At 43.8% G+C, this 13,457-nt stretch overlaps 1 protein-coding gene across 1 annotated transcript; it reads left to right on the top strand.

Moving 5' to 3' along the window:
* Positions 1–9,318: 9,318 nt before the first annotated feature.
* Positions 9,319–12,795, top strand: LOC149348713 (uncharacterized). Its single transcript, XM_089541831.1, has one exon. The coding sequence runs from the start codon at positions 9,319–9,321 to the stop codon at positions 12,793–12,795; it is 3,477 nt and encodes a 1,158-aa protein (XP_089397957.1).
* Positions 12,796–13,457: the final 662 nt, after the last annotated feature.

The following is a 13,457-nucleotide window of genomic DNA, read 5'->3' as shown; positions in this document are numbered from 1 at the left end:
GAGAGCAGCCAAGTGTGCTTTTGGAGCTCGCTACTGTGGTTTATATATACCTAACGAAGAGGACATTTGGTGCTAGGGCTTACAGCCATGCGATTGCAACGAGATATCACAGACGTTAGTTTTTTTTTTAATTAATGTGTGTCCGGGACCATGTAACGTGCACAGCAGCTACGAGACGCGTAGGCGGCGAATCGCATACGTCCGGAAGCAGCCTGATGATCCGGGTTGAAGTGTACTCTCGGCTAACGCACTGAATGCAAGCTGATGAAGGTGGTGGCGATAATTTGCAATATTTATTGCGGAGAAGGACGTTTGCTACTTCGCCTACGCAAGGTGAAACTGACAAATGAATGCAGTCGCTTGAATTCTGCTTTACGTACTTTACAGCTGTCAGTCTCTCTCGCTTCCTGTATCACGCACGTCATGTTCACAGTGCGCAGTGTTGTAAGCGAGCGGCAGAGTGTGGCACGTGGAAAGATGGAACGGAAAATTGTTCTTTGTAGTTAAACTCCCCGATTATTATCGCTTTGGAAAAAGTTACTAATCGGTTTCGCTGACTACCAGCTTCCAAACCAGTAATCAACTGTGCCGTTCCTGATGGCTACCAGTTGGTTTAATCCAGCCGCACAGCGTAGGCAATGATTTTAAAATTCGTTTACTATTGTGGAATGGTCTTAAAAGTATTTCCGTGCAAACTAACACCTCAGGGAAATAAACACAACTTTTTGGCTTTGGAATGGTGTTACTCCGAAATCTCAAAATCAGAACTAGAAAATTAGGAAAGTCACAACTATAAGCTATGAGAGTCATTGTAGTAGTAGCCTGAGTATCGGTCCTGAAAGCTCCAATGGCAAGATTGGCCATCCTATTTAGAACTTTTCGATGCCTGCCGAAGGTTTTCTCTGCACTGCACATCCATGTTATTTTTTTGTTTTCGAAAAGAAGCAGAACCGTGAGTCCTCTGTTATTTCACCAGTCTATTTATAGCATGATGTGCGATTTGTATATATTAGTGCAGAAATAAGGAAGCAATTACTCACTGCTATCAAGTCAAGCCCAACCGTACGGTTACCAAGGCACCATTTACAGTTTCCACAGAAACTTCGTACTTCAAGGAAAGTTCGACCTTAGTGGAGAAGCCATATTGATGCAAACAGTGACCGCTTTCCAAAACTTTTACCGCGGAGAGCTCCATTGGGTACATACCACCTTCCTGGATGTCTAGGCAAAAATGATAATTGCCGCCGAAGCACAATTTAACGTCACTTTATTTGAAAGGTACGGTGATGTGTATTTCAGGCTTAATTACATCTACTCCTATTTCCATTCTACAGTAACTAGTACCTGTTAAAACAGTAAGCCAATCGCCGTATCATAGGAGCCCTCCAATTACCTTCAAGACCAGAAGATAATGTTTAAAATATTAATATGCATTTTTCAGGGTAGAACCCGTATTTCGGCGAAAAATAATTATCAAACAAGAAGCAGTTCCCGTCAACACCGAGTTTCTTTCTTGTAAAACGCACATCACATTGGTTGCTCAGGAAAAGCTTCACTCCTTGTACGGCGAAAAAGAATCTAAAGGGTAAGTTTCGACATCCTTTAGGCTGTTGCTGTATAACTCCTTAATTCTATCTCTCTTACAATACTGCATTATCGTTTGGGGTACCACCGGTATCACGAACATGACCAAGTTACATCTTCTTCAAAAAAGAGCTGTGAGATGCATTGCTGGTGTTCCGTATTGTTTCCCTACGAGTGACCTCTTTTTAAAATATGAAATCCTGCCAGTCTTAGCTTTACACGAACACAGACTTTTAATGAGTTTCAAAAGTGCTTCGCGGAGCAATGAAAATTATGTTGGTAATTTGGCAGAACTTGCAAAAAACACCCATATTCCACAAACCAGAAATAAAGAAATGTGGCTAGTTCCTACACCTAGAGCATATTACTCACAACAATCTATCTCGTATACGCTGCCAGTGCTATTAAAAAACTTAAACAAAGAAATGTTTGACCCTTTCCAGCATTCAAATACCGTTATTAAGAAATTTTTTCTGAACAAGTTTGTGTCATGACGCTGCATGTATTTTTATGTTGGTACTTTTTGCTTTTTTTTCAAGGTGTGTTATTTGCTTTTGTGCTATAATGTATAGCGCAGAATTTATTGCCGCTTGTCTGTTGCAATGCCAGCGTGAAAAAAGGGGGCAGGACCTCTGTCAAGCTTTCGAGCTTTTAGTCCTGTCTCCTTCTCTAATATAGAGAAAATAAAAAAAAGGTTGATTGATCCTCCACAAAGCGAGGATACTTCCGCTGCAGTGACGCCTCCAGAAACCGATTTACTCTGTGACAGGTGTAGTAAGAAAGAAGCGCCATCCTCTTTTCGACAGCGTACGGTGTCGAATTTTATGGCGCTCGATGGAGCTCACGCACGGATGAAAAGCCGAGATGCTGTTGGCTGCTCTCCGCTCTAAACCTGTAATGTTGAAATCCTGTCGTTTGTTATCGTGTGCCTGTCCAAGATCTAATAGTCTCGTTGTGAGGGAACCTTCCTTATACCCAAGTTTCTTTCCTTGCTCGCTTTCAGTTCTGCGAAAAACCGCCTTAAATCGTCTTTGCTCTTTGCTCTCTGCTCCGTTTCCAGCATTCCTTTAGAGAGCGGAGACCTTGTATTAGGTATTTGGACAGTCAGTTTTATGATAACGGCTCCGATACGATGACTCCTGTAGAAACGAACGCTACTGTGGACAGAGGAATTTGAACTGAAATGCGCAAGTACACCGGAGTGTCAAATAAGGCACCAAAAGTATTTGAGATGGGAAACTAGGAGCAACAAGGTTCAGTAGCGAAACGTGCGACAGTGGTTCAGCTCGAACTCTAGCGTATCCGCCGGTCGGCATCAGAGGGGGTCCAACCGGCTTAGCCGTCCTGGACGCGTGGCGGCAGCGCTGTACGCCCCACAAGGCATGATTGCAGCGACAAAGAACAAAGCAGAAAGAAACAAGAGCCCAGAATTGAAACCGCAGGGTTATTCGCAGCTGCATCTGTAGCACTGTGTTCTCTACAATTTCACTACTTAGGTTTCTCACGTCCTGTACAACGCACAAATCCAGATTACCCGCTTTAACTTGGGTTTCTTCGACGAACTCAAAAAAGGATGACCATTTCGATGTTCTTACTTCGGCTATGACATTTGTTGTGCCTTCCACAGGGACCACTTCGAACGTTCAGACCATTTTTGTGCTATTTTTATAGCATCTGCAGTGTTCCCTGATCACAAAAAAAGATGTTAACCCTGCTTCATGCATTAATTTGTATTCTTATCTAGTATCGATGAGTGAATTTATCAATGACGGCTTCACGATTACTGAACACGCACATGAGAAGATTACCAGTCGCTTGGGATAAGCAGAAATAAAATTGAAAGCAGTGTTTTTTTTGCTTTGAGGCCGCAGAGGTTCATTCCAACTGACTGACGTTAAAACTGAACTTCATTAGACTTTTGTGTGTTCTTTCCAGATGTAAATGTCCTTCTGTTTTCTGCCACTCTGTATAAGGATAACACAGTAATTAAAAAATTCTGAATTTAGCTTGGGTTTCGCAATGACAGGGGTGTCTTCCTAACGAAAGCTTACTTCTATAGTCTTGTCCTCCCTGCGCTGAGGTAGAGCGTACTTCAACAATGAAAAGAGAGTGTATTTATTTGCAGATTAATATTTTGAACCAATCGACGCTAATATAATCCCTAAATCATTATTTTATTGGGAAGCTATAGGTAAGCAGGTGGTTTTTATGAGCAATACGTTATTTATGTCAGCTTACTGCAAATATATTAAAGCAATACCAATAGAGGCTTAACACAAAATGCGCAGGCTGTGAATATCTGAAGAATAACATTTTTGGCACATAAGCACTTCCGACAACCGAGCCTCGAACATGGCAATAGCTAATCGGTAACACAGTAACTACATAAAACGGCAAAAATACTGGCACATGCAAGTCGTAATAATGTAACTAATTTCCGTAATTAATAGAACTAATTTCTAGAAAAGTTACCTAATATTAACACAAATACAGTTCAATACGTGAAGAGTTCACGGGAAAAAGGTGGATTTAAATAAGCTAGCGAGCTTCTCTAACTAGAGGTAATGTGTGTAGCTGTTTTTTTGAGGATTATCCGGGCTGATTAAACCATTGCTAAAAAATCGTTACCTTTTCCTATAAAATTAAGCTATATATACCTCACACACGACAAAATATGTGTGTGCCCGTTTTTTGAGGTTGATCCGTGCTGATTAAAAGAAGGAACTCAGGAAGCTGTAAAATCAGAGTTCATATGGACATTTTAGAAGAATAAAATTTTATTTGCGAGACAGCGCTTGTGTTGTGCACTTCTTCTTGGACTGTCGTCTCTATTCCAAAAGAAGGTAAACACAGCGCTAAATTTAACACAAAATACAACAGAAAGATGGACAGGAGAGCACCCATCCTGTCCGTCTTTCTGTCGTGGTTTGTGTTAAATTTGCACAATGCTCCACCAACTAGCTCAGCAAGATGTTCCGTTAAAGTCGTCTCTGTTCGCGCTGTACATGTATTTAAAATGAACTTGACCAAACTAGCCCTACTTGGCATCCTGCTAGTTATGAACGTAGACAAACTGACTGTCCCAGTGCCAGCTGCAATATTCGAACAAGGTTTAAAAAAATTGTACAGGATGTGCCTGTTGCAGATCCTGTAGGAGAACAGACATCCTGTTCGGTATCTACGCGTCATCTACGACTAACGCAGCTGCAACTGCACAAGTGCTGTCACAAGCTTTCTTTTTTTTTCAGTACACTTGTTCCGCGTGCCTCTCTTGACTAAAGCGTCGCCTTCGACTGGTTTTCTGTAGGAACCTACTTACTGCTTATGATTGCGCAGTCACCATTGCACTTGCATCTTCTGAAGTTGTTTTTTTTTTCTAACGAGCTCTTTGAGCTACTACAGAGGATTCGTCGGCGCAGTTTGTGGATATGGCTCTTTTCTCATGTAACACTTCAGCGAGGGCGCAAAATCATACGAAACGTGCGTTTTCTAAAGGTAATGTCCCTCTTGCCATACCCTGTGAACATTATATTGATAATAACTGCTCCTCGACTCTTTTCTTGGCCCCAAGAGACCAATATGAAGTGCAGGGAATAATTATGTCCATGAAAGATAATTCAGCTTCTGGCCCAGACGACATAAAGCCAAAACCATTAAAAGCAGTGTGTGGTATTGTAGCAGTCCCATTAGCCCACATCTGTAACCTTATCATGACAACAGGCGAGTTTCCAAGCAAAATGAAGTTAGCAAGAGTCACAGCCATCCATAAAGGAGGATCTTTGATGATTTAGATAACTACAGGCCTATATCAATCCTCTCTGTTTTCTCTAAGATAGCAGAACATATCATTAACAATAGGATAACCAGTTTTCTAAGTACACACAACATAATAACGAAGGAGCAGTATGGGTTCTGCAAAAATAGGTCGGTGGAAACAGCCCTTCTTGGAATTAAAGAAGAAATTCTTGATAACATAGAAAAGAAACTGTTCACACTAGGTATCTTTTTAGACTTCCGAAAGGCGTTTGATTGCATACAGCATGAACTTCTTTTGCGTAAACTCTCCTATTACGGCATCCGAGGTGTAGCACTTGCTCTGATAAAGAGCTATTTAACTTCCAGGTCACAATTCACAGTAATAAATAAAGTCGAATCGGAGATGGAAACTATTCATTATGGAGTACCCCAGGGGCCTATTATTGTACCTGTATTATTTCTACTATACGTTAGTGATATTGTTAATATTCAAGGGCACAAAAAAATTGTTCCGTGCGCAGATGATACAAACGTCTTTTTCTCAGGAAATAACATACATGAAATATGCGCGGAAGCTAATAGTTGGCTTAGAAATTGAAATACATGGTTAAACTCAAATAGGATGCAACTGAATACGACAAAAACAAAATATTTATTCTTCAGGTCGAAAAGACAACAAATTTTCTACCCTTACCAATAGAATTTCGCGGAGTATCCATTCAACGCACATCAATGATCCGATTCCTAAGAATCGTGTTCCATGAAAACCTGTCATGGACACCTCATGTCGACGCCTTAAGAGCAGATATAGCCAGAGCAGTTGGCTTACTGAATAAAATAAGATCATTTCTCCCGTCTGCGGTTAAACGTAAAATATACTATGCACTTGTCCACTCGCGTCTCATTTATTGCTCTCTGGTGTGGTCAACGACAACCGAGACAAATATGAAATACCTATTATCATTACAAAAACGAGCGATGCAGGCCTTTGGAAACGTGCCCTACACGGAAAGCACTGCCCCATATTTTACCAGATATAGTATTCTTCAGGTAAAACAACTGCTTAAACAAAAACTATCTCTGGAAGCGCTACGCCAATACCGTGCAGATATACCGAAGTTTCAAGAAAACTATCAAGCTAAACAGTCCCCGTATGAACTAAGACAGAGCGAAATAGTTACGGCCAGATCACGTACAAATTATGGCTTACAGAAGTTATCGTCGCAAATACCACAACTCTTCAACAAATACCCTGACATATTAAACTTAATAGGTTCTGTTGTGTCTCCTGTTCAATTGAAAATGCAAGTTAAAGCAATATTTTTATCTGAGCAGGAGGTGCATGGGTTAAACTCCTGAGCCAACTCTTGGTGCTAATAATCTGTATTATGTTGTACTACCATCGTGCACTATAGGTCATATTCCATTACTTATGTACACTGGATTGCATTTCACATAATCAATTTTTGTTTGGTGAAACATTTTTGTTTACTGATAAACTTGATGCAGTACGTAAGAAATTGTTTTTCTATTATTACAGTTCAAATAAGTTATTTTCCTTTTCTTTCTACAGAGAGATCAGAGTGTAACCTAAGACGGTGTGTATCTTTCTGTATTCTGTTGTACTTCGGTCTGCTTATGATGTATAATCATATATACATTTGTGTTGCCTGTGCTGTCAGGGGGGCATAGCCTAGTCAGGCCCCATCCGGGCCTTTTACTATTGCCTCCTGAGCCAATTTGTAGCAAATTGTCTCAAATAAAGAAAGAAAGAGAGAAAGAAAGAAAGAATGAAAGAAAGAAAGAAAGGAAGGAAGAAAGAAAGAAAGAAAGAAAGAAAGAAAGGAACAAAGAAAGGAAGAAAGAGAGAAAGAAGGAAAGAAAGAAAGAAAGAAGGAAAGAAAGAATGAAAGAAAGAAAGGAAGGAAGAAAGAAAGAAAGCAAGAAAGAAATATAGAAAGAAAGGAAGAAAGAAAGAAAGAAAGGAAGAAAGGAAGAAAGAAATAAAGTAAGAAAGAAGGGAAGAAAGAAAGAAAGAAAGAAAGAAAGAAAGAAGGAAAGAAAGTAAGAAAGAAAGAGAGAAAGAAAGAAGGAAAGAAAGAAAGAAAGAAAGAAAGAAAGAAAGAAAGAAAGAAAGAAAGAAAGAAAGAAAGAAAGAAAGAGAGAAAGAAAGAAAGAAAGGAAGAAAGAAAGAATGCACCGATATATAGCCGCCTTCTCGTGCAAACGTTTCCCGAGTGAATAAAACGCAGACATCGTTTCGATTACCGCTTTATGTAATTATTGTATCTTGTTCTACATCGAATCAGGGAATTCTCATGAAACGCGCAGTAGAAATGCGTCCGATGTTGCCTCCGCTGGACAAAGTACGCCGTTTCGTTAAAATAGAACAGTTATTTTACCATGGTGTTTGGACGAAGAACCTTTCGTGAAGGCAACACGCAGAAGAAACGATGAAAAGACGGCCGCTTTAACTCCAAACGCGTTAGCATCCGTCCTGCATTCGTCTTTTATCTGTTCTGTCCTAACGCTAGGTGCTTCTTACAAACATTACGTGTGAACGACTGGCCCATTGGTATAACTTGTTTTACTGCGATACCTCTTTGGTAGTGCAAATAAAATGTATCCATTCGGTTTGGCGCATCTTTCAGTAGTTTAATCCAAAGTATGCCAATTAGGTGTAAGCTGACAACGATTCCGAGCATATTACTAGGAGCACTCATACTGCAATAAAGTGAATGTGCGTGTACACGCGCTGAAAACAGAGGGAACATTTATTGCGGTACTCACGTCGTCTCATTAATTATCTTTTAGGGATTACAATAGCTGCAGTTTCGGCAAATACTAGCAATGATGGCTCAGTGACTGCTGCATTGAAGTGCTGTGGTCAGGTACAGGGCCCGAATCCTGGTCGCAGCGGCCATATTTTGACGAATGATAAAAGAGAGAAACGGGTACTCGTCTTGCTTATAGGTGCTTACCGTTACTCACCAATGGGGCACGGACGGGGAGGCTAACGAAAAATGTTTCACTTAATTTGAGGACCACGCAGGGAGCTATGGAGAACAAAACGATTGTTGTAACGTTAAGAGGCAGTAATAGAGTAGAGTAGATCACCGAACAAAAGATTGTACTTATATCCTCTTCAAAATCAAACAGAACAAATGGCCGTGTGCAGGACATGTAATACGAAAGCAAGATTATCGATGGCCGCTAAAGGCTTCCACGACAGGGCTGGATTCCAAGGCAATCGAAGCGTAGCAGGGCCGGCATAAAGTACGGCAGGGTGGGACAGGGGGGGGGGGGCGGGGGGGGGGGCGATAAGAAGCTTGCGGAGATAGGGTGGGCGAAGAGCTACGGTGTAAATTAATCCTCAGCCCTCCACTAAGGCACCCTCTTAGCCCACGTGCAGGTTGATGGCGTTAAGCCTCATAAAGCTTGCCATGCGAGTTTCCCGAACATTAAAGCATCTGCTTTGTGGAGTTGTCGCTTTTATATATCCATATTTCACGCACTGATTATCATTATTCGTTTTGAGTGGTTCTGAAGCTCCCTGTATAGAATCTCTAAAAGCCAGCATGAAAGAGTACGCGATCACAAAGAAAGGAGCGTGTAGAAACTCTAACTTCGGCGGATGTAATTTTGCCTACGGGCAACCATGGACATTCTGAATCCATATCGGGCAATCGCAATGCAATAAACAGCAGTCTTCTGTTCACTTCCTAACGTGGTGCGCGTCGTTATTTTCGCTCCCGGAGCCAGTACGACCGAAGGGATCATTGTTTGGAAGCCTTGGAGATACCTGAAATCTGTACTGACGAGCTTCTGATCCCTGACGATGTGGTACAAGATGTCAGAAATAAAGTGACTGAGCTTGCTGATGTTACCTTGCCACCTGCACAATTAACAAGCAATGGCATTGGTATTCTGATCGGTGCTGACTATTATTGGACTCTAGTGACCGGCGAAGTACTGAAGATGCAGGGTGGTCTGGTGGCTATTAGGACACACTTCGGGTGGACACTTCAGGGAGCCATTCCCCACAGCAACGGCAGTGCAACCGTAGCTGTCCTTCGAGCCAGTGTAAGGGAAAACACCAGTGCACTGGCCACCGAGCTCAGGTCATTCTGGGAGCTGGAAAGCATGGGTATTTCCGAACCCCCTCCACATAAGCAAGAACATGAAGAAGTTCATAAGGCTTTTGAATCCTCCATTAAACATATCGATGGGAGGTACGAAGTGGCTCTTCCATGGAAGCCAGTGAATTTTCATCTTGCCGACAACGAAGCAGTCGCGAGGAAACGCTTGACTAGTCTCACGAAGAAACTATTGAAAGATGAGACAATGCTGAATAAGTACGATGAGGCCATACGTCAGTACCTCGAACACGGATTCGCTGAGAAGCTTCCAAAGAACGAAGTCAGCCAGACGGAGAATAGAGTGTATTATATGCCTCACCGGGCGGTGCTACGACCTGACAGCCTGTCAACTAAGGTCAGAGTCGTGTTCGATGCGTCATCGAGTGATGCGGGTTGTGTGGCACTCAACGAAGCACTAGATTCGGGACCGAACTTAAACCCGGACCTCTTGAAAATGGTGCTGAATTTCAGAACGCACCGCATCGGACTCAGTGCAGATATCGAAAAGGCATTTCTGCAAATCTCACTGAGAAAAGACGATCGTAACGCTGTACGCTTCTTCTGGTATGAGCAGGTACCCACAAAGAAAAGCCCGAACCCCCCGCTAGAAGTCTGGAGAATGGCAAGGGTCCCGTTCGGAGTAACCAGCAGTCCATTCCTACTTGCCGCGACAATACGCCACCATCTGCATACGATTAACGACTGTTCTGGCACAGCAACCACGCTTGAAGAGAGCTTCTACGTCGACGACCTCATCACAGGCACAGACACAGAAGAAGAAGCTGAAGAATTCTATCGACAGGCAGTGCGCATAATGAAAGAGGCAAGCATGACTCTTCGAAAGTGGAATTCAAATTCCAAAAGACTACAGGAGATTTTTGAGAAGGAAAAAACTGGGTGTCCGACAAGCCAAGTTGAATGTCCCACAGCCAACACCACGCGCGTGTTAGGACTTGTATGGGATAAAGAAGAAGATCTCTTGGCCTTTTCAATGGACCCTGTCTTGGAATTTTTAGACCGGAACTGCAACACAAAAAGATTTATCCTTCAGGCATCGGCGCGCATTTACGATCCCCTCGGGCTGATCTCTCCGGTCACTGTGACAGCTAAGTTAATGTTTCAGACGCTCTGGGAACTAGGCGTTGACTGGGATGCACCGCTGCCTGAAGAGATACAAACAGCGTGGACGCAGTGGCACACAGCGCTGCATAACTTAACAGCAATAACTGTTCCAAGATGGTGCCTCAGTGCTGCCGATGAAGAACTGCAGATCCATATCTTTACGGATGCAAGCCCCAAGGCATACGGAGCCGTTGCCTACTTGCGCGCATGTCGACAAGGCAGGCCGACAGTAACCTTGCTCTTGGCGAAATCGAGAGTGGCCCCGCTGAAGAAGCTTTCTCTCCCAAGACTTGAACTGATGGGAATGCTAATGGGCGCCAAGCTAAAAGACTACCTGACTCGATCGCTAAGTCTCCAAGTGGAAGAGTGGTTTCTGTGGACAGATTCGACAATCGCGCTTCACTGGGTGAGGGGTTCTGCTCAACAGTGGAAACCATTCGTCGCCAACCGCGTGCTGGAAATACAGCAACTGACTGATCCAGACATCTGGAACTACTGCCCAGGAAAGGAAAACTCGGCTGACCTCCTTACCCGAGGAGTTTCCCCTGAGGTGCTCACGTCAACCAGGATTTGGTGGCAAGGACCTTCTTGGCTCACCGAACCCCGCGCTAACTGGCCACGCAGCGAGATCGTCTCTGGAGATACAACTGTCGATGAAGAAAGGAAGCCAGTTCATGTTCACAAAGTGACACAAGGAGTGGAAGAATCTGTTCTACCTTTTAAACGCTACAGTTCAGTGTTTAAGCTGGTGAGAGTTGTCGCCTGGATGCAACGATATCTGTATAACTCGAGACATCCCACCGAGAGACGGAACGGATATCTGACAGCAGAAGAGACGAACAACGCTCAAATTTGCCTGATCAAAGATGTACAACGCGAGGCTTTTCCCGAAGAGCTCCAGTGCATTCGTCGCTCAGCGCGAATACCGAACGCGTCTCCAATACGTGACCTCAATGTCTTCTTAGACGATCACGGAATATTAAGAGTTGGGGGACGCCTGAAGTATGCCGAGCTTTCCTACAATGCCAAGCATCCTATTGTTCTCCCAGCGAGCCATCGCTTCATCGAGCTGTTAGTTGACGGAACGCACAGGCGCCTTTTACATGCTGGACCACTTGAAACGCTCACAGAACTAAGAGAGCAGTTCTGGATAATGAAGGGAAGACAAGTGGTAAAAAGGGTGCTGAAGAAATGCGTGACCTGCGACCGCCTCAACAGCCGAGCAGCTACTGAAGCAGTGGCTCCCTTACCTCCTGAAAGGGTAACACAAGCGTTGCCTTTTGAGGTGACAGGCATAGATTTTGCCGGTCCGCTCAACACCAAAGATCAAGGCAAAAACAAGAAGTCTTACATTCTCCTTTTCACATGTGCTGTCACACGAGCGATACATCTTGAATTGGTGGCAGACATGTCTGCCTCCAGCTTCTTTAAGGCGTTCAGAAGATTTGTCGCAAGAAGAGGAGTGTGTCGAGTTATTTTCTCGGACAACGCAAAAACATTTCAACGTGCGTCACAGGATCTAAGAAAGATGTGGAAAACCATTCGTAGAGAAGAGCTGCAAAGATATTTTGCGGACCATCAGATCCAATGGAACTTCATCGCCGAAAGAGCTCCTTGGTGGGGCGGCTTTTGGGAGAGATTGGTACGATCTGTGAAGTCTTCACTCAAAAAAGTTTTGGGGAACAGCTACTGCAATTTTGAGGAGCTTGCAACAGTCCTCACAGAAATTGAGGCAGTCATCAACTCCAGACCCCTCACATACGTGTACGCAGAAGCAACTGAACCGGAACCTCTCACTCCGTCGCATTTTCTGGTGGGAAAGCGTCTGACCTCCCTACCCACCATTTCTAGTTCCGCATCTGAGCCGCCTCGGTCAGACAACCTTGACAGCAGTTGGAGATATCGTCAAAGGATGGCTGACCACTTCTGGCGTAGGTGGCAGAAGGAGTACTTGAACAGTCTGCGCACTGCACATTTCAACATACCGACAGCATCGAACGCCATCAAGAAAGGAACCTTGGTACTGGTATACGAGCATCTTCTACCACGGCAACTCTGGAAGATGGGAGAAGTCATCGAGGTGTTAGTCGGACGTGACGGACGGACCCGGGCCTGCATGGTGCGCCTACCGAGTGGAACTGTGGTTCGAAGACCAGTGCAACTGTTGTACCCCCTCGAATCCCTCTACGAATGAGCTAAGGCTCATTGGGGGGGAGTATGTAGAAACTCTAACTTCGGCGGATGTAATTTTGCCTACGGGCAACCATGGACATTCTGAATCCATATCGGGCAATCGCAATGCAATAAACATCAGTCTTCTGTTCACTTCCTAACGTGGTGCGCGTCGTTATTTTCGCTCCCCTAAGTTTCTATAGAGCGTGCCTTAATTGCGAAGCTACCATAGAGCCATAAGGGAACCCGCGTACTCTCTGATGCCCAACATAGTGAGAGAATCGATATTTCGACATCTAACAGTGGGAAAAGGCATACCTGATGTTATCTCTGCGCAGCTCGTCTTTGTGAGAGCGGAAGATAGAGAAATTTGTAACCACCGAATAATTCGTAACTGAGCAGTCGTTCACACGAGGTAAGTAAGTTGTAAATTGTGCCCTTTAACTTCCCGAAGAGACACATCGGCTATGAGGAACACCGTAATGGAAGGCTTCGGATAAATTTAGGCCATTTGCGGCATTTGACATGCGGTCACCTAACACAGCCTGCGGTGGGTTTGCATTTCGCCTTAGTCGGTACACATCGCTGCGGCTAGGGTCGAACTCGTGACCTTAAAGCCCTCTGAGCGACAGGGGCGGTTTGCGAAGAAGATTCTGTTGAATGAAAGACGCTCAAATTAGGCTC

The sequence above is a fragment of the Amblyomma mixtum genome, chromosome 4 (genome assembly GCF_055824585.1).
Source record: "Amblyomma mixtum isolate Tamu chromosome 4, ASM5582458v1, whole genome shotgun sequence".
Lineage (NCBI taxonomy): Eukaryota > Metazoa > Arthropoda > Arachnida > Ixodida > Ixodidae > Amblyomma > Amblyomma mixtum.
The sequence above is the reverse complement of the archived record's forward strand: the minus strand, read 5'-3'. Positions and strand labels throughout refer to the sequence as shown.

Bases quoted from the DNA above. Each gene is read 5' to 3' on its own strand.
- LOC149348713 (XM_089541831.1), top strand. From the start codon at position 9,319: ATGCAGGGTGGTCTGGTGGCTATTAGGACACACTTCGGGTGGACACTT.